Source organism: Erinaceus europaeus, chromosome 7, assembly GCF_950295315.1.
Source record: "Erinaceus europaeus chromosome 7, mEriEur2.1, whole genome shotgun sequence".
Lineage (NCBI taxonomy): Eukaryota > Metazoa > Chordata > Mammalia > Eulipotyphla > Erinaceidae > Erinaceus > Erinaceus europaeus.
The window spans coordinates 88,211,325-88,227,868 of record NC_080168.1 but is presented as its reverse complement, the minus strand read 5'-3'; the positions used below and the strand labels follow the sequence as shown (position 1 = coordinate 88,227,868).

The 16,544-nt window shown below is 38.7% G+C and overlaps 1 protein-coding gene across 2 annotated transcripts in view; it reads right to left on the bottom strand.

Moving 5' to 3' along the window:
* Positions 1-275: 275 nt before the first annotated feature.
* Positions 276-16,544, bottom strand: part of ALG5 (ALG5 dolichyl-phosphate beta-glucosyltransferase) — a 42,291-nt gene continuing 26,022 nt past the window's right edge. For both annotated transcript variants that reach the window (XM_060194920.1, XM_060194921.1), the window contains 3 exons: positions 10,791-10,942; positions 5,311-5,396; positions 276-468 (listed from right to left, as the gene is read on the bottom strand). In XM_060194920.1, the coding sequence (XP_060050903.1) occupies positions 353-468; positions 5,311-5,396; positions 10,791-10,942 (354 nt within the window). In that variant the 3' untranslated portion in view covers positions 276-352. The remainder of the gene's footprint in view (positions 469-5,310; positions 5,397-10,790; positions 10,943-16,544) is intronic.

The following is a 16,544-nucleotide window of genomic DNA, read 5'->3' as shown; positions in this document are numbered from 1 at the left end:
AAATACATAGGTTTACATATATGCACATTTTATTTTTTAAATTTCTGAACACCATACCATGAATATAGTCCATATCAAAACTCAAGAAAAGTATGCAAGGATTTTAAAGTAGTTGCTTCTATCTGCAGTGTAAAAGCTGCTCAGAATCACGATGATAGTTAACCTGACTTTTGTTACAGACACCTTAAGAACTTTTTTTTTTTGTCCAATAAAGGTATAGAAATTATTGTTTCGGTAATTAATTCTTTAAAACGAGCAAAAGGTAGACAGTGACATAGGTTTATTCCAACTTTATTTAGATGAAACAGTGTGACACTGATACATAAGAATACAATCAAAGATCGAAGATGCCTTAATTCATTTTCCTGGTTTGCTCAAGCTTCCAGGCACCAGTCAAGTATCGAAGTCGTATAAAAAGTAGGTCCTTGCCCATTTGTAGCCAGCTCCAAAATGGGACTAATTTAGAACCTGAAATTTAAAATAATTAAGATTAAAACAACCTCAGGAGAAAGCATCATTTATTATATTGTGTTTTAGAAGTCAGTCTATATTATCTTTGTGAGCTTCTAGTCATCTTACTTTTGTGATGTTAAATGTTTAATTTGATTTTAATAATAAACAATGCTCTTTGGGAATTTTCATTTTATTTATTTATTTTCCCAGTTGTTGCCCTTGTTGTCTTTTTATTGTTGTAGTTATTATTGTTGTTGTTATTGATGTCATTGTTGTTGGATAGAACAGAGAGAAATGGAGAGAGGAGGGGAAGACAGAGAAGGGGAGAGAAAGATAGACACCTGCAGACTTGCTTCACCACCTGTGAAGCAACTCCCCTGCAGGTGGGGAGCTGGGGGCTCGAACCAGGATCCTTACGAAGGTCCTTGTGCTTTGCGCTACATGCGCTTAACCTGCTGCGCTACCACCCAACTCCCAGGGAATTTTCATTTTTATAACTACTTTTCAGTCCCATATCTACTACAGAAAACTATGTATCCCTCTACATATAATTTAAGGATAGATTAATAACCTGATATTTGAAAGCTCAGATCAAATCCTAATGTTTATTCTGCTTTAATCAACTTCTCTCAACTAACTCAAGAAACCTAAATTTCTTTTTTCATCTTTTTACTTAATTTTATTCATTTATTCATTGAGTAGAGACAGAGAAATTGAGAGTGAGGAAGGATTAGAGTGGGAGAGAGAAAGAGAGATACCTCAACACTGTCAGTGCTAGATAAACTTTCCCTCTGCAGGTTGGGACCTGAGGCTTGAACCAAGGTCCTTGTGTATGGTAGTATGTATGTTTAACTGGGTGCACTACCACTTGGCCCCAAAAGCCTACATTTCTTTATCACTTGAACAAAAAAAAAAAAAATTTTTTTTCTTTTTTCTAATTCAGGACTATAGCCTTCCTCTTAGCGCCTCACAATTGCAGAGGTCAGCTAACTGGGGTGCTGGGTAAAGTGACCTGATCAAAGCCAGGGTACTAAATCATTAACAATTTTCAGCTGTAAGTCCAAATGCTTTAGCCTAATTCTCTTTTTCATCCTGTGCTTCATCTCAGCTTTACTGTGGTATAATTGATAAATATTAAAATATTTTTAAAGTATCCACTGTCAAGGTTAAGCACACAATGCATATACACATTGTAGATTGGATAACACAATCAAGTTAATTAACACATCCACCTTAATTTTATTCAAGGCAAAGGAATGAAAAATTTTTAAAGCTGAAGCGAATGGTTTCCTTATTGACAACAACAACAACATCCTCTAGAAATGATGGATGGGACAAGGGAGTATCTATCTATGGCTTAGAATTCTGAGAAAGTCCAATAGAGTAAACTGCTCACTGAATAGTTTCTATTGTGGAATAAAGTAATAATTACATACAACATAACTAGTCAAACAGAGGAGAATTACTGAGACCATTTCTATATGTGAATCCAATCATTTTTAAAGATTTCTTTTTTCTTTCTTTTAAAATAATATTTATTTATTTCCTTTTGCTGCCCTTGTTGTTTTATTGGTGTAGTTATTATTGTTGTTGTTAATGATGTCGTCATATTGAATATTGAATATCCAATATCCATCAGAAGGAGCGTTTAACATTTCATTACCATTTCATTACACTTTACCCACAAAGGACACCTTTTGCACTGCTCTGAATTTATACAGCAGTTTTCTTCTGAAGACAGTACCATCAAAACTACTTGTAGTCATTAGTTTTATTCTATATTATTAAACAGGGGTAAGTATAATTTTCATTCCACAAATGACAGATTTAAATTACCTAGAGTTCCTATCAGGACACAGCTGCATCCTAATGCATCTGTTTATAACGCAAACAAATGATATAACCCCTCTGCCTGCTTCTAAATCCCGTTTGATCTAAGTAACTACTGTAGAAATTAGTATCATAGCACAGCGGGTTAAGCGCAGGTGGCGCAAAGTGCAAGGACTGGCTTAAGGATCCTGTTCGAGTCCCTGGCTCCCCACCTGCAGGGGAGTCGCTTCACAGGTGGTGAAGCTGGTCTGCAGGTGTCTATCTTCCTCTCCCCCTCTCTGTCTTCCCCTCCTCTCTCCATTTCTCTCTGTCCTATCCAACAACGATGACTTTAACTATAACAAAAATAAAACAGCAAGGGCAACAAAAGGGAAAATAAATAAATAAATATAAAATAAAATAATTAAAAAAAGAAATTAGTATCGTTCCTGTAAACTCAATTTTAATTCAGCAGGACTATCAGAGGCTTGACTCAGTTCTAGACTGTATAATTTTATAATCACTAGACTGGCTCTTGACTGTTTTCTGTCCCTGAGGTAACATCTGAGGTTACAGAGTAATAATGGCTTACTGTAACAATGACACACAAAAAAGGGGCCATGGTCATCCAGGGAGATGGTGACTCTTGAAAAATTCTTCAGTTGATTTATTCATTGACCCTCACACTGGGAATTAATTTAAGATTATCTTGAGGTAAGCAATGGAGAAAAATTTCTTTTACATTCTAGATAGTTAAAGCTATTCAAATTTCTTGTTTGTGACCTAGGTTTGAGCCCTGCCCCTACCCCGTTGAAGGAAGTTTCAGAGCTGTGTTATGTAGTATCTTTCTCTCTTAAAAAGTCAGTTTATTGGCTTGGGGGTATAGCATAATGGTTATGCAAAAGACTTCCATATATATATTTCCCCCCCTTTTGTTGCCCTTGTTGTTTTTGTTATTGTTGTAGTTATTATCATTGTTGTTATTGATGTCGTTGTTGTTAGATAGGACAGAGAGAAATGGAGAGAGGAGGGGAAGACAGAGAGGGGGAGAGAAAGACAGACACCTGCAGACCTACTTCATTGCCTGTGAACCGACTCCCCTGCAGGTGGGGAGCCCAGGGCTCGAATTGGGATGCTTAGGCCAGTCCTTGCACTTTACACCAGCAAAAGACTTTCATGTCTGAGGCTCAAACCTCCTAGATTCAACCCCTAAGACCAGCATAAGCTAGAGCTCAGCAGTTATCTGGTGTTTCTCACTGTATTTCTGTCATAATATATGTAATATTTATTTATTTATTTATTTTTTAAAGCTTCAGGCAGGGGTAGATAGCATAATGATCATGTAAAAAAGACTCATGCCTTAGGCTCTGAAGACCCAGGTTCAACACCCTGCACCACAATAAGCCAGAGCTGAGCAGTGCTCCGGCTACAAAAAAAAAAGAAAAAAAAACTTTTGTTTTTTGTTTGAACAACCCAGGACAGCCCAAACAAAAAAAACAAACATGAAGCATTAAAATTATTATTAATCAGGAGTCGGGCGTTAGCACAGCAAGTCAAGCTCATGTGGTGTGAAGCGCAAGGACTGGTGTAAGGATCCTGGTTCAAGCCCCTGGCTCCCCACCTGCAGGGGAGTCGCTTCACAAACGGTGAAGGTCTGCAGGTGTCTATCTTTCTCTCCCCCCTCTCTGTCTTCCCATCCTCTCTCAATTTCTTTCTGTCTTATCCAACAAGAACAATAGCAATAACAATAATAATAAAACGATAACAAGGGCAATAAAAGGAAAAAAAAATAGCCTCCAGGAGAAGTGGATTTGAGGCACCTAGCCCCAGCAATAACACAGAAGGCAAAAACAAAACAAAACCGAAAATTATCTCAGGCAGTTGGGAAGGTGGTTCTGCAGGTAAAATACAGGACTTGCATACTTAAAATCCCAGGTCCATTCCCACCACTATATATGCTTTGCCTTCTCTTTCATGAAATAAATACATACTAAAAAATAAACAAATATCCATTCTCCCAAAGGGGTAAATGTTAGGGGAAGATGACCCACAGCTCTGAACTCCCAATTCAATCTGGCTCCAGAAAGAGAAGAAGAAAAAAAAAGGGAAGGACACTCAGAAGTAGTAGTTGTGACTTAGAAAGAAAGAAAAGGCAGGACCATAGAAAAAACACGGGAAAATATATATAAATATTGATAGTTCTAGAAATAATAGTCAGCCCTTATCTGTGACCTTGGGAGAACTATTATACCCCTATTATCTTATAATTTTGTAAATTATTAAATCACTAATAAAAACTAATTATAAATAAATGGGGGTCAGGCAGTGGCATACCTGGCTAAGCACTCACATTACAGTGTGCAAGGACCCAGGTTCAAGCCTTTGGTCCCCACCTGTAGGAGGAGCGCTTCACACGTATTGAAGCAGGGCTGCCGGTGTCTGTCTCTCCTTCTTTCTATCTCCTCCTCCCCCCTCAATTTCTGGCTGTCTCTGTATAATAAATAAATAAAGATAATAAAAAAATTAAAAAAAAAAAAAGAAAACTGGTTCTGAAGGGACTGTGGACACCTGGAGTTAAAAAAATTACTCATTTACCTTCATAATGTGGTTTGTTGGGACTCAGTAATTGCCAGGAAGTGAAATGATGCTAAACAACAGTGATGATATAAACAAAATCTTAGCCTATGTTAGGCACTGGCCAACAAATCTAACCTTGCCTCACTGTGATCTTATCTACTGCAGCAAGTTTTATTGACTTTCCTGAGCAAGGTTGAGGGATTACTTGAAGACCCCAAGAAAAACACTGAAAAGAAGTGTAGGTCAGCTGGGAGGTGGAGGGAATTCATAGACAATCCTCTCTAAGGAACAGCCTGAAAGGCGAGAAAGCTGAGAAGGTCCTCACTGGAGGTGGAAGACTGGGGGGGGGGGGGGGGGGCGGGGGGGGTTGGGGGGAGTGGGAGGACATCATCAAAGCTGGCTGAGTCATTCAATTACGTCATCTGATGGTCTCCTACTTCAGCCTGGATGTAACTTAAGCAATATACTCACCTTCAATTTCAGTCCAGTTAACAGCAATTTCTGCTATTGGAATTTTAAAGGACTGTGCGATGTAAAGAAGTTCTACATCAAATGCCCTGCAAGAGACAAAATATTCATATTTATTTTTAAAAAGACAAATAGCGTGTAATTAAATCTCCACCGTGGCAAGTTTTAAAGAAGCTTACAAGGCAGATATAATGTTTGCATTGTAAAAACTGAAAGTCAGATCCATCTAAGATCATAGAAAAGCTAACTCATTCAGAAGCTACAAGACAAAATCACTTGTGTCACTGCATGACATTTAAATGAGAAATGTGGTTTCTCTCACACAACTCAGAAACTCTGAGAAGTAAAACAATCTTTTGGGTTCCAAGAGAATCCTAGAAATCTGTGAGACTGTTAAGTTTTTAATACTGGCTATAACTAGCTTGAGATACAAAATTCATAGTATTTTTCAACTGATTCAGAGAGTTAATAAAATAGTACCTTGAGCAGCTCTAGGAGAGAATGCTCTTGATCTTGTTAACATGATTTGATTACATTTTCCTACCACTGAAGGATCCAAGTTTCTTTTCTAAACACAGTGTGCCCAAGGCCTTATCTCTTCCTTTACCTCACCTGCATCCTGGGAAGTGCAGGGCTGGCAGCTACTGAGAGTGAAAAGCCAGTTTTGACTCGTGTCAATCATTCTTTTGAGAAGAACTGAGCACACACATAGGACTCAGATATATTGTTTTAACAAACACTCTCTACTCTAAATTCTCAGTTTATCCTTTTACCTGTGGTAGGTAGGGGCTGGAGGCTTTAATCTGGGTCCTTCTACATAATAATGTGTGCACTCAACCAGGTGCACCATCACCCAGCTCCCCCCTTTTTTGCCTCCAGGGTTATTGTTGGGGCTTGGTGCCTGCACTATGAATCCACTGCTCCTGGAGGCTATTTTATCTCTTTTGTTGCCATCGTCATTTATGGTTGTTTTATTATTATTGTTGTTATTGCTATCATTGTTGTTGGATAGGACAGAGAGAAAGCAAGAAAGAAGGGGAAGACAGAGATGGGGAGAGAAAGATAGACACCTGAAGATCTGCTTCACTGCCTGTGAAGTGACCCCTCTGCAGGTGGGGAGCCCGGGGCTTGAACCGGGATCCTTTAGCCATTCCTTGCGCTTTGTGCCATGTGTGCTTAACCCGCTGTGCTACCGCCCAGCCCCCCTTTTTGTTTTTTAAGGGTCGATGTACAGCTTGTGTACACTCATTAAAGAAGTAAGTACTTCATATATTAAGTGTGGGACTTAACTCTTGATTCTCCAAACATCATTCAGAGGGCTGGGCTAGTGTTAATGATATTCAATAACTAGATAAGATTTTTAAGTATTTTTCTAAGAAAACAGCATATACTTAATGACTTATCAAAGACACAAGGCAATGCTTGAATAGTGAATAAAAAGTGTGTGTGTGTGTGGGAAGCATTGATAAACTGAATTCATTTTAATTAAAACAACTGAAAGGGATATTCATCTTCTGAACTGTTACTTCTATTTTTCTCCCCCTAAATATAGTGCAAAACATGAAGATGCATATTAAAAAGTAAAGGCTGTTTACATCATATTATGTTCCTAAAAAGTAAACATTTTAACTAAACTACCAAGTACTTCTGTGTAGAACTGTATTTTATTACTGACAAGCAGTAATAGGATTAGTTCCTTTCTTTCTTTTTTTTTTTAAATTTTTTTTTATATTTTATTTTATTTATTTATTCCCTTTTGTTGCCCTTGTTGTTTTATTGTTGTAGTTATTGTTGTTGTCGTCGTTGTTGGATAGGACAGAGAGAAACGGAGAGAGGAGGGGAAGACAGAGAGGGGGAGAGAAAGATAGACACCTGCAGACCTGCTTCACCGCCTGTGAAGCGACTCCCCTGCAGGTGGGGAGCCGGGGTTCGAGCCGGGATCCTTATGCCGGTCCTTGTGCTTTGCGCCACCTGCGCTTAACCCGCTGCGCTACAGATTAGTTCCTTTCTAAGAAGTCCTTCATATGCTTTTTGTAAATGTGCAGAAGGCACATTCCTGAAGAACAATGGTTACGTTAAGACTTTAAATGCAGTAAAGCCATCTGAGAGATGATACAATGGATACAGCATTGAACTTTAGGCCCTGAGTTCTACCCCTGGCATTACATCTTCCAAAGTGATGCTCTGGCTCTCTTCCTAAACAAACAAAAAATCTTTTAAACAAATAGCATAGTAAACAGACATGTAACCTCCTGAAATCTCACTAAAATTAAAGAGTGACGGGATACACATAAGAGAGAGGGAAAAAAAAAAGATAAATATTTGGGTTATAGTGATACAAAATGTAATTGGAAAGTAAAGAATTGCTAAGTAGCCAAGGGCAGTGGGAGAAATTCAGAAGCAGGCTGGAAGGTACCATAGAGCCCTTTAAAAGCTCAGGTAACAGTAGCCTCAACAGATGTCTACATGCAAATGAGAGGATGCCTTGAAAAAAAATCCTTTCTTTTAACAGGTTCTGCAAATGCTGGCAGCCAGGATCATATAACCCAAGCAAGAGACTGAAGGATCCCATTTTGTGAAAATACCCAGCCCAGAAGATAATAACAACTGAGAGCTTCAGTACAAAATGGCCCTACTGGTTTTAATCTTGAGCGAAATCTTTCAGTAGACGAAAGGCTCTGTTCATGCACAAAGCTCCTGACAAGCTTCCTATACTTCACTGAAGACATCTGAAGGTAGATTGTAATGATAAAAACAAGGGCCCAGGGAGGTGGAGTACACATGTTTGTTTTTTAAATTTTTTTATTATATTTATTTATTTATTGGATAGAAACAGCCAGAAATCGAGAGGGAAGGGGAGATAGACAGAAAGACAGAGCACTGCTTCACCACTCGTGAAGCTTTCCTCCTACCAGGACTTGGACCTGGGTCCTCATGCATTGTATCATATGCACTCAACCAGGTGTGCCACCATCTGGCCCCCACGTGTGTTTTAAGACCTGGGTTTGTTTGATCCATTTCACGTGATGGAGTCGTGCTTGTGTTTCTCTCTCTCTCTCTTTCATTTTTTTTTTTAAGTTGAAAAACAAGACTTGTAATAAATTTAGAAAAAAATTTTAAGGTATCTTTAAAAAATATTTTATTTATTTATTACTATCTTTTATTTATTTATTTATTTCCTTTTGTTGCCCTTGTTGTTTTATTGTTGAAGCTGTTATTGTTGTTGTTATTGATGTCATCGTTGTTGGATAGGACAGAGAGAAATGGAGAGAGGAGGGGAAGACAGAGGGGGAGAGAAGGATAGACACCTGCAGACCTGCTTCACCGCCTGTGAAACAACTCCCCTGCAGGTGGGGAGCCAGGGGCTCTAACCGGGAATTTACTTATTTTTAATGAGAGAGACAGAGAAAGAAGAAAACACTGCTCAGTTGTGGCTTATGGTGGTGTTGGAGACTAAACCTGGAACCTCAGAGCTTCAGGCATGAAAGTATTTTTGCATAATCATTATGCTATACTCCTAGCCCAAGAAAGTAAGATTTTAAAAAGTAGAAATAAAATTTCAGAAGGAAGTCTGAAGGATAAAATTGGGGACATATCCTTAAAGAAAGAAAAACAGAAGAGATTAGGATCAGTAAGGAGGCTGCAGATGAATCAACTATGAAAAGCGAGAAAATAAAGAGATTTTTTTTAGGGGCAGGGGAGATAGCCTAATGGTCATACAGATAGACTCATGCTTCAGGCTTTGAGGCTCCATGTTCAATCCCTAGCACCACCATATGCCAGATCTGAACAGTGCACTGCAAAGAGAGAGAGAGAGAGAGAGAGAGAGAGAGGTTGTCAAACAAATGGGACATTTCTTAGAAGTAAAGAATACGTTTCTAGAGTTAGAAGGTCTGTTGAGTAGTTAATAAAATACATGAAAAAGAGCCACAGTAACAGGTTGGGGAAATAGCTCCGTTGCTAGTGGCTCAAGGCATGCACACTTGAGGTTCCAATTACGAATATCCAAACTGCATATACCAGAGTGGTGCTCCGATCTCTCATGAAATAAACATATATATATATATTAAAGCCACACTAAATTCCCAAAGCATGATACTTCCAAACCTTGTGGAAAAACTGTTCCCCTTAGGAGGTAGACATATGCCCTTGACACAGAGTCAAGATTCTGATTAATGAGGGACTTGAACTTCTCCACAGATACACCATGAGCCCAAGATAGTAATAACAATGCTCTGAGGAAAAAGGATTTCCAATGTAGAACTGATTTCTAGCTAGGAAACTAGGTAAATGTGTGAATAAAATATACATTTTCATACCCATACTCTCCCAATTTCTTCTATCTTTTGGAAGTTATCAGTGAATCCTTTCATAATAGGAGAGAAGACTAAGAAAATGAAGATGGAGGGCAGGGGCTGTGCAGAAAAGAATGAAGCTGAGAAACAACCTGAAGTGTCAGAATATACTGAGGATTTATATTCCCAGTAGAGTATGGGCATCTTCAGAGTAAACTAATACACACCAAAAACTCCAGATATTCATTACCTACAGGAAAAGAATGAGTATTATAAGATAATTGGACTTGGTGGCTCAAATACCAGTTATCTTTTATACAGTTAAAATGGTCAACACTGATCTAACCAAAATTATTTAAAAATTCTATTAGGAGAAAAAGTACACAGGGCACAAGGGAATTTAAGAGAACTCAGTACTGATCCATTGATTTCCTATTTTTGGAAGTAGACTTTAAATTGAACAACTGATAGCTAGCTATGCAAACCCATCATTTTGACTAAGGATGAGAACATCACACAGAAATTATAAAGGAAAGAATTTAGGTGATGTACACTTCAGATGTGGAATGAATGAAAAAAATATATATCATATCATATTTGAGCCTTTAAGTCTCAATTCAGAGATGCCTATCATCTTAACTCCAACTATCCTTGATATTTTCTTATACTTAGAAGTTCTACCTGATTTAGGTTTCCTCAGTTATGAAAAAAGTCTGAAATCTTTAGGACAATTAAAAAAAATTTTTTCAAAAATATTTATTTCTTTGGGGGAGGGGGGAGGAGAGAGTAAGTTCGCACACGCCAGAGCAAGACCAGAGTACTAATCAGCTTTGATTTATGGTAGTGCTAAAGACTTAAGAAGGTGGCAAAAGATAGAGAACTTGAAAGATTGATTTTAGGCAGAAAGAGAATTACTCCTATAAAAGGAGGGGAAAGAAGAGAAAATACTTGCCTCTTCTGCTTGCTAATTTCTGAGGCTTGACATTTTTCTTCATAGGATAACAAAAAGGAAGCTTAAGGATTTCAAAATAAGTTCCAACCCAGTAAAAGTATAAAGGCCCAGATTGATTAAGGGCATCTCTATAATATCTATTTTTGTTTAAACCCAAGGATACAGGGCTGCTTCTCCAAAGAGGAATAACTGTTGTGTTATGAGAAATACAAAATACATTCCAATTTGGAACCTACCATCGTTCAATGTGTAGAGATGAAAACGTCCGGGAAGCTGCTTCTCGAGTTAATAATTTGAACCCACACTGTGTGTCCCTGATTCCTTTGACACAAAGAAACCATACCAGAAAGTGGAAACCATACATGAGGAGAGTACGGAAGTAAGAACGCTGAAACAAAGACAAAATACAAATGACTTTTCCATCCATGTATCTGTAAAGGAGACACTGAAAACACCTAGCTATACATAACTCTATTTTAATATTTAACAGGGATGCATTGGATCGACCTTCCCTTGGTGCATCCCGTGGGTATCCATTCATTGGGGAAACTGACGATCCTTCCTAGCCGACTGAATCCACATGGATCCCAGTCACTTTCAAAGCCAGCAACAAGCAGCTCCTGACAGCTTTCAAGCTGTTGGTACTGCTCTTCGAGTCCTCCAACTTAATGTTGAGGGCCTGTCCTTTGCCAAACGCGTTATGACCCACATAGTCAACGACTGCCACCTCTCCAGATTCAAAGGAGGTCTCGAAACTTTACATCAGGCTCAACCTGACGCTGTTGACTGGCTACGGAAGAAGGGCAAACGCTAGAAGAAGAAATATTTAACTGACTGAGTAGATCTTGTTCATGGACATCAGTTCTACTGGCAAAGTACATATATATATTATAAAATAAAAAAATTTTATAATATATATATGTTATTTTTTAATGTTTATTCATTTATTTTCCCTTTTGTTGCCCTTGTCATTGTACTTATTATTGCTATTGTTATTGACATTGTTGTTGTTAGACAGGACAGAGAGAAATGGAGAGAGGAGGGGAAGACAAAGAGGGGGAGAGAAAGACAGACACCTGCAGACCTGCTTCACCACTTGTGAATACACCCCCCTACAGGTGGGGAGCCAGGGGCTCTTACCTGGATCCTTATGCTGATCCTTGTGCTTTGCACCATCTGCACTTAACCCGCTGCACTACAGCCCGACTCCCAAGTTATTTTATTTTATTAAAAAACTTTTTAATTATATTTATTTATTTATTTATTGGATACAGACAGCCAGAAATTGATAGGGGAGTGGGTGACAGAGAAGGAGAGAGACAGAGAGACATCTGCAGCAAGCCCTGCTTCACCACTCGCAAAGTTTTCCCCCTGCAGGTAGGGACCAGGGGCTGGAACCCAGGTCCTTGTGCATTGTAAGAAGTGCACTCAACCTGGTGTGCCATCACCTGGCCCCTCAAGTTATTTTTGTATTTATTTACTACTGGATAGAGAAAAAAAATTGAGAGAGGAAGGAGAGATAGGAAGAGAGACAGAAAGACACCTGCAGCTCTACTTCACCACTTGTGAAGATTTCCCCTTGCAGGAGGGGACCAGAGACTTGAACCTGGGTCTTTGTGCACTATAATGTATGTGCTTAACCAGCAGAGACACTGGTTTTGCATGAGGTTTTTTTTTTTTTTTTTTAAGCCACAAAATATATTTTGGGAATCAGGAGGATGCTTACTGCTTGGAGCAGGTACTAGAGAAATAGTTACTCATTGCTCAGAGGTTGGGTCAGACAAAAAAAAAAAAAAATCACAGTAATTTCACTGGTTCCATTGAATGTCTGAATGATGAGGGCTTCCATCCATTAGGAAAAGCATAGCGTAGTGGTTTGGAGCTGCAATAAACATTTCTTTCACTTACATGTTTTATGCCTCTTTGGCCCAAATATATCTCAGTTTTTTAAAAGGTAACAGTTATCAGAATGCTTTGGAAAAGCAAGGCACTTAAAAATTGTGGAGCCAGGAGCCAGGCTTGGTGGGTTAAGCACACATGGTGCGAAGTGCAAGGACCGGCCTAAGGATCCCATTTGGAGCCTCCGCTCCTCACCTGCAGGGGAGTTGCTTCACAAGCGGTTAAGCAGGTCTGCAGGTGTCTGTCTTTCTGTCCCCAGCTCTGTCTCCCCCCCCATTTCTCTCTGTCCTATCCAACAATAACAGCAATAACAACAATAATACTAACAACTAGGATAACAAGGGCAACACAAGGGGAAAAAATAAAAAAAAATTAAAAAAATTGTGGAGCCTCAGATTTGATGACTAATGAGAATACTGATAGGAGAGGTACTACAGAATACTACAGGTGTTATAGACCAGAAAGGAATTCAAAACAAAACTCAAAAACAAAACTAGTTTTTCTAACTATTGAATAGGTATGCCAAATATCTGATTTAGTACATTTTAACTAAGTTAAAATTTAGCTATAACCATGAATGGCTTTTGTATATGATTTATATGCCCACACTAATAACTTAAGTATATCTAATGTACTAAATAACATAACTCACTATTTGTAATTAATTTTTTAGTAGGAGTTATAAGACATAATCTATTTATTCACAAAACATTGCAAACTTTCAAATCTTTCATATTTAAGGTTTTTAAAAAGAAACAGGGAGCTGGGAAAAATGGCTGAATGTCATAGCACAAGTTTTGCAAGCATGAGGTGATTTTTTTTTTTTTTTTTTTTTACCAGAATACTAGTGGTATGGGAGATTGAACCTGTCACTTTGGAACCTCAGCCATGAAAGTCTTTTTGCATAATACCTATCCCTGCCTCAAGCATGTGGTCTTGAGTTGAATTTCCAGCATAGTACATCCCACAGTGATGCTCTGGATCTCTCTAAGTAAATAAACAAATCTTTTAAGAATATTTAAAAAGATAGGATCTCTCAAAAACTTTTTATGATTAGGGCAATACATCCATAGAATGATGCATTACATATGCACATAATAATCCTAAGCATTATGTAAAATATGTATTTAAAAATATTTATTTATTTATTCCCTTTTGTTGCCTTTATTGTTTTATTGTTGTAGTTATTATTGTTGTCGTCGTTGCTGGATAGGACAGAGAGAAATAGAGACAGGAGAGGAAGACAGAAGGGGGGAGAGAAAGATAGACACCTGCAGACCTGCTTCACCACTTGTGAATCGACTTCCCTACAGGTGGGGAGCCGGGGGCTTGAACCGGGATCCTTACGTGGGTCCTTGTGCTTTGCACCACCTGCGCTTAACCCGCTGCACTACAGCCTGACTCCCATAAAATATGTATTTTAAACTGTAGAAGTCCTTTCCTCCTTTTGACTTTTGCTTTATAAGCTGCCACTGTTATTCTCCAATCACGTTTTTTCCCCCATCATTACTAAACAGAATCTTGACTGACTAATGATAATACAACATTAAGCCAATGAACTAAGGAGGCTCAATTTAAAATCATGGTTCCACTAATACTTAGCAGGGTGACCTTGAGCAAAATACTTCAACTCTCTAAGTCCTACTTTTATCATCCATATAGAAATGTTCACTTCATAAAGTTGTTGTAAATATGATGTGAGATAACATTATGCTTTTAGCCAAGTGTTTGGCAGAAGAAGTAACAGTAACTCAAAAAAATATCTTTAATAAAGGAAATGCATTTGAAAGCTTACTTTAACTTCCTCATCACAATTTCACTTGTGTATTACTAGGCTAGGAGGAGAAGGAAGAAGATACTTATCCATGAAGCATGTAAAACAAACTATTTAAAAGGATCTAGCCATTCTCCTTTATCACCTAAAGTCATTAGTTATGTTTGGATGCAAATATCTTATCTCTCTAGGTAGATAGGGCAGAAAGCTTATCTTAAAATACCTGGAAACCTCAAAATAGTTTGTTCAGGGCCTTCCATATAAGATATTTCCAATAAATACTGGTTGACTGATTAAACCTCCAAAGAGCATTTACGCTTAGAAAAGGAATAAATAGAAATTGAAAGATACTGGAGTAGGGTACCAACGTAAAAACCCTGGGGTGAGGGTGAGGTTGGATATTCAGCTTCCCAGGCCACTGGGGGGGTGGGGGGGTGGGGTGGAGGGGTGGGTGGGTTGGGACAGTCTTTTGGTGATAGGAATGGTATTTATGTACACTCCTATTAATTTTCAGTCATATAAATCACTATTTTATTAATGAGAGGGGAAAAATTGATTTCATGTCTCAAACTTTTTTTTTAAAATATTTATTTTATTTATTTATTCCCTTTTTGTTGCCCTTGTTGGTCTCAAACTTTTTAAAGCACAGACTGAGTCTTTTTAATACATAGGCTGAGTCTTTGATATGTTGACTCTCTCAAAAGCCTAGACCAGGGAGAACAGAAGCCACCAGTAGCACAGCTATATACAAATAAAGTCAAAGGACATAAATTATGATGATGTTGGGTATTATACAGCAAATCCTAACAAAGGGATTTTTCAAAGTTAACCCAATTACCAAATAATGTGATTATAACAATAACTATTGTCTTCTTGAACCCTAAGACAGCAGGAACCTCACATTTCCACTATAGAGCCTATATTTCCCCCAGTCCTGGAACCTCTAGAATGGGGCGCACTTTCCTGCATGCTTCTTCTCTCAACTCATACCAAATGATATTTCACCCGCCCATCCCAATCTAATCAACACAACGAGTACCACCTCAGCATGCTTCACTTTAGACTGTGTCCAGAGACATCAGGCATGGAATGTCAACCCTTCACCCTCATTACTCAGGTGAGATCTTTCCTTTCATAGAATTCTCTAATTCCACTCCAAGTGGTTCACTTCCTAACAAAGTTCCAAAACCTATATATAGACCAGGTCCCGTGAGATAAAGCATATGCTCACATGTATCCATAAACTAGGGCAAAATATGTACCTGAAAGCAAAAGTACACAATAGTCTGCCATGAGTCAGTATAAAGTTCCTAATGAAATAGTGTCTAATTAGACTTAGATACCCTCCTCACCTACTTCCTAGTACAGTTCTCTCACTCACTCCAAAGCTAACCTTAGCAAATCAAGGACTACAAAAGCTGAATAAGGGCAAGAGACTGGCATACTTTAATGATGACTATCAGGCCACCCCATTAGCTGGGGCCCTATTCAGGGAGTCCTGAGATTCTCAAACAGACATGATGGGCCTAGACCTCAAATAAATCCCTCTCTCCATTGTCACTGGTCATCTCTATCAACACAATAGACCCCTGTGTGGGGCCCCCCATGTGACCTTGCCTTCAACTTGGATCAACAACGATAGAGAATGTTCCATCCTCTGAAGGGAGGATGGACAACATACTCTATGCTATACCTGAGGAAGATAGGTCAATATTGGGGCAGCTTGGAATGTTCCTATTCATGACCACAGAATGTGAGCTCAGATCTACAGGGATGCAGAGGCACATAGGCTCCTAAGCTGAATATGGGCCCCAGACCAAATCAAATCAGTGGGCTTTACAGTCAATAATATTTATACCCCTTCCCCTTATTAGGGAGCTAATCTTTTCCCTGATTCAGCTTTCTGTCCCTTTTCCAGCCATGACATCACCTCCCCAGACAATAACTTGGATCTACCTGCATATCAAATTTTAGGCTCAGAGAAAAAAAAAAAAAAACTAGTATAGCTACAGGCCCTTTGAAATGTAACTAAAATATGCCTACTAGCTATCTACAAAATGGAAACCCCCCCCAACTCTTCATCTGTACTATTCCAGCCTTTAGGTTCATGATTGGTCAACAATTTATTTGGCTTTGTATGTTAACTCTCTTTTCAGCCACCAGGTTCCAGATGCCAACCAGATTTCCCTGGACAGACAACCCCACCAATGTGTCCTGGAGCTCCTATTCCCCAGAGCCCCACCCTACTAGGAAAAGAGAGCGGCAGGCTGGGAGTATGGATCTACCAGTCAACACCCATGTTCAGTGGGGAAGTTGG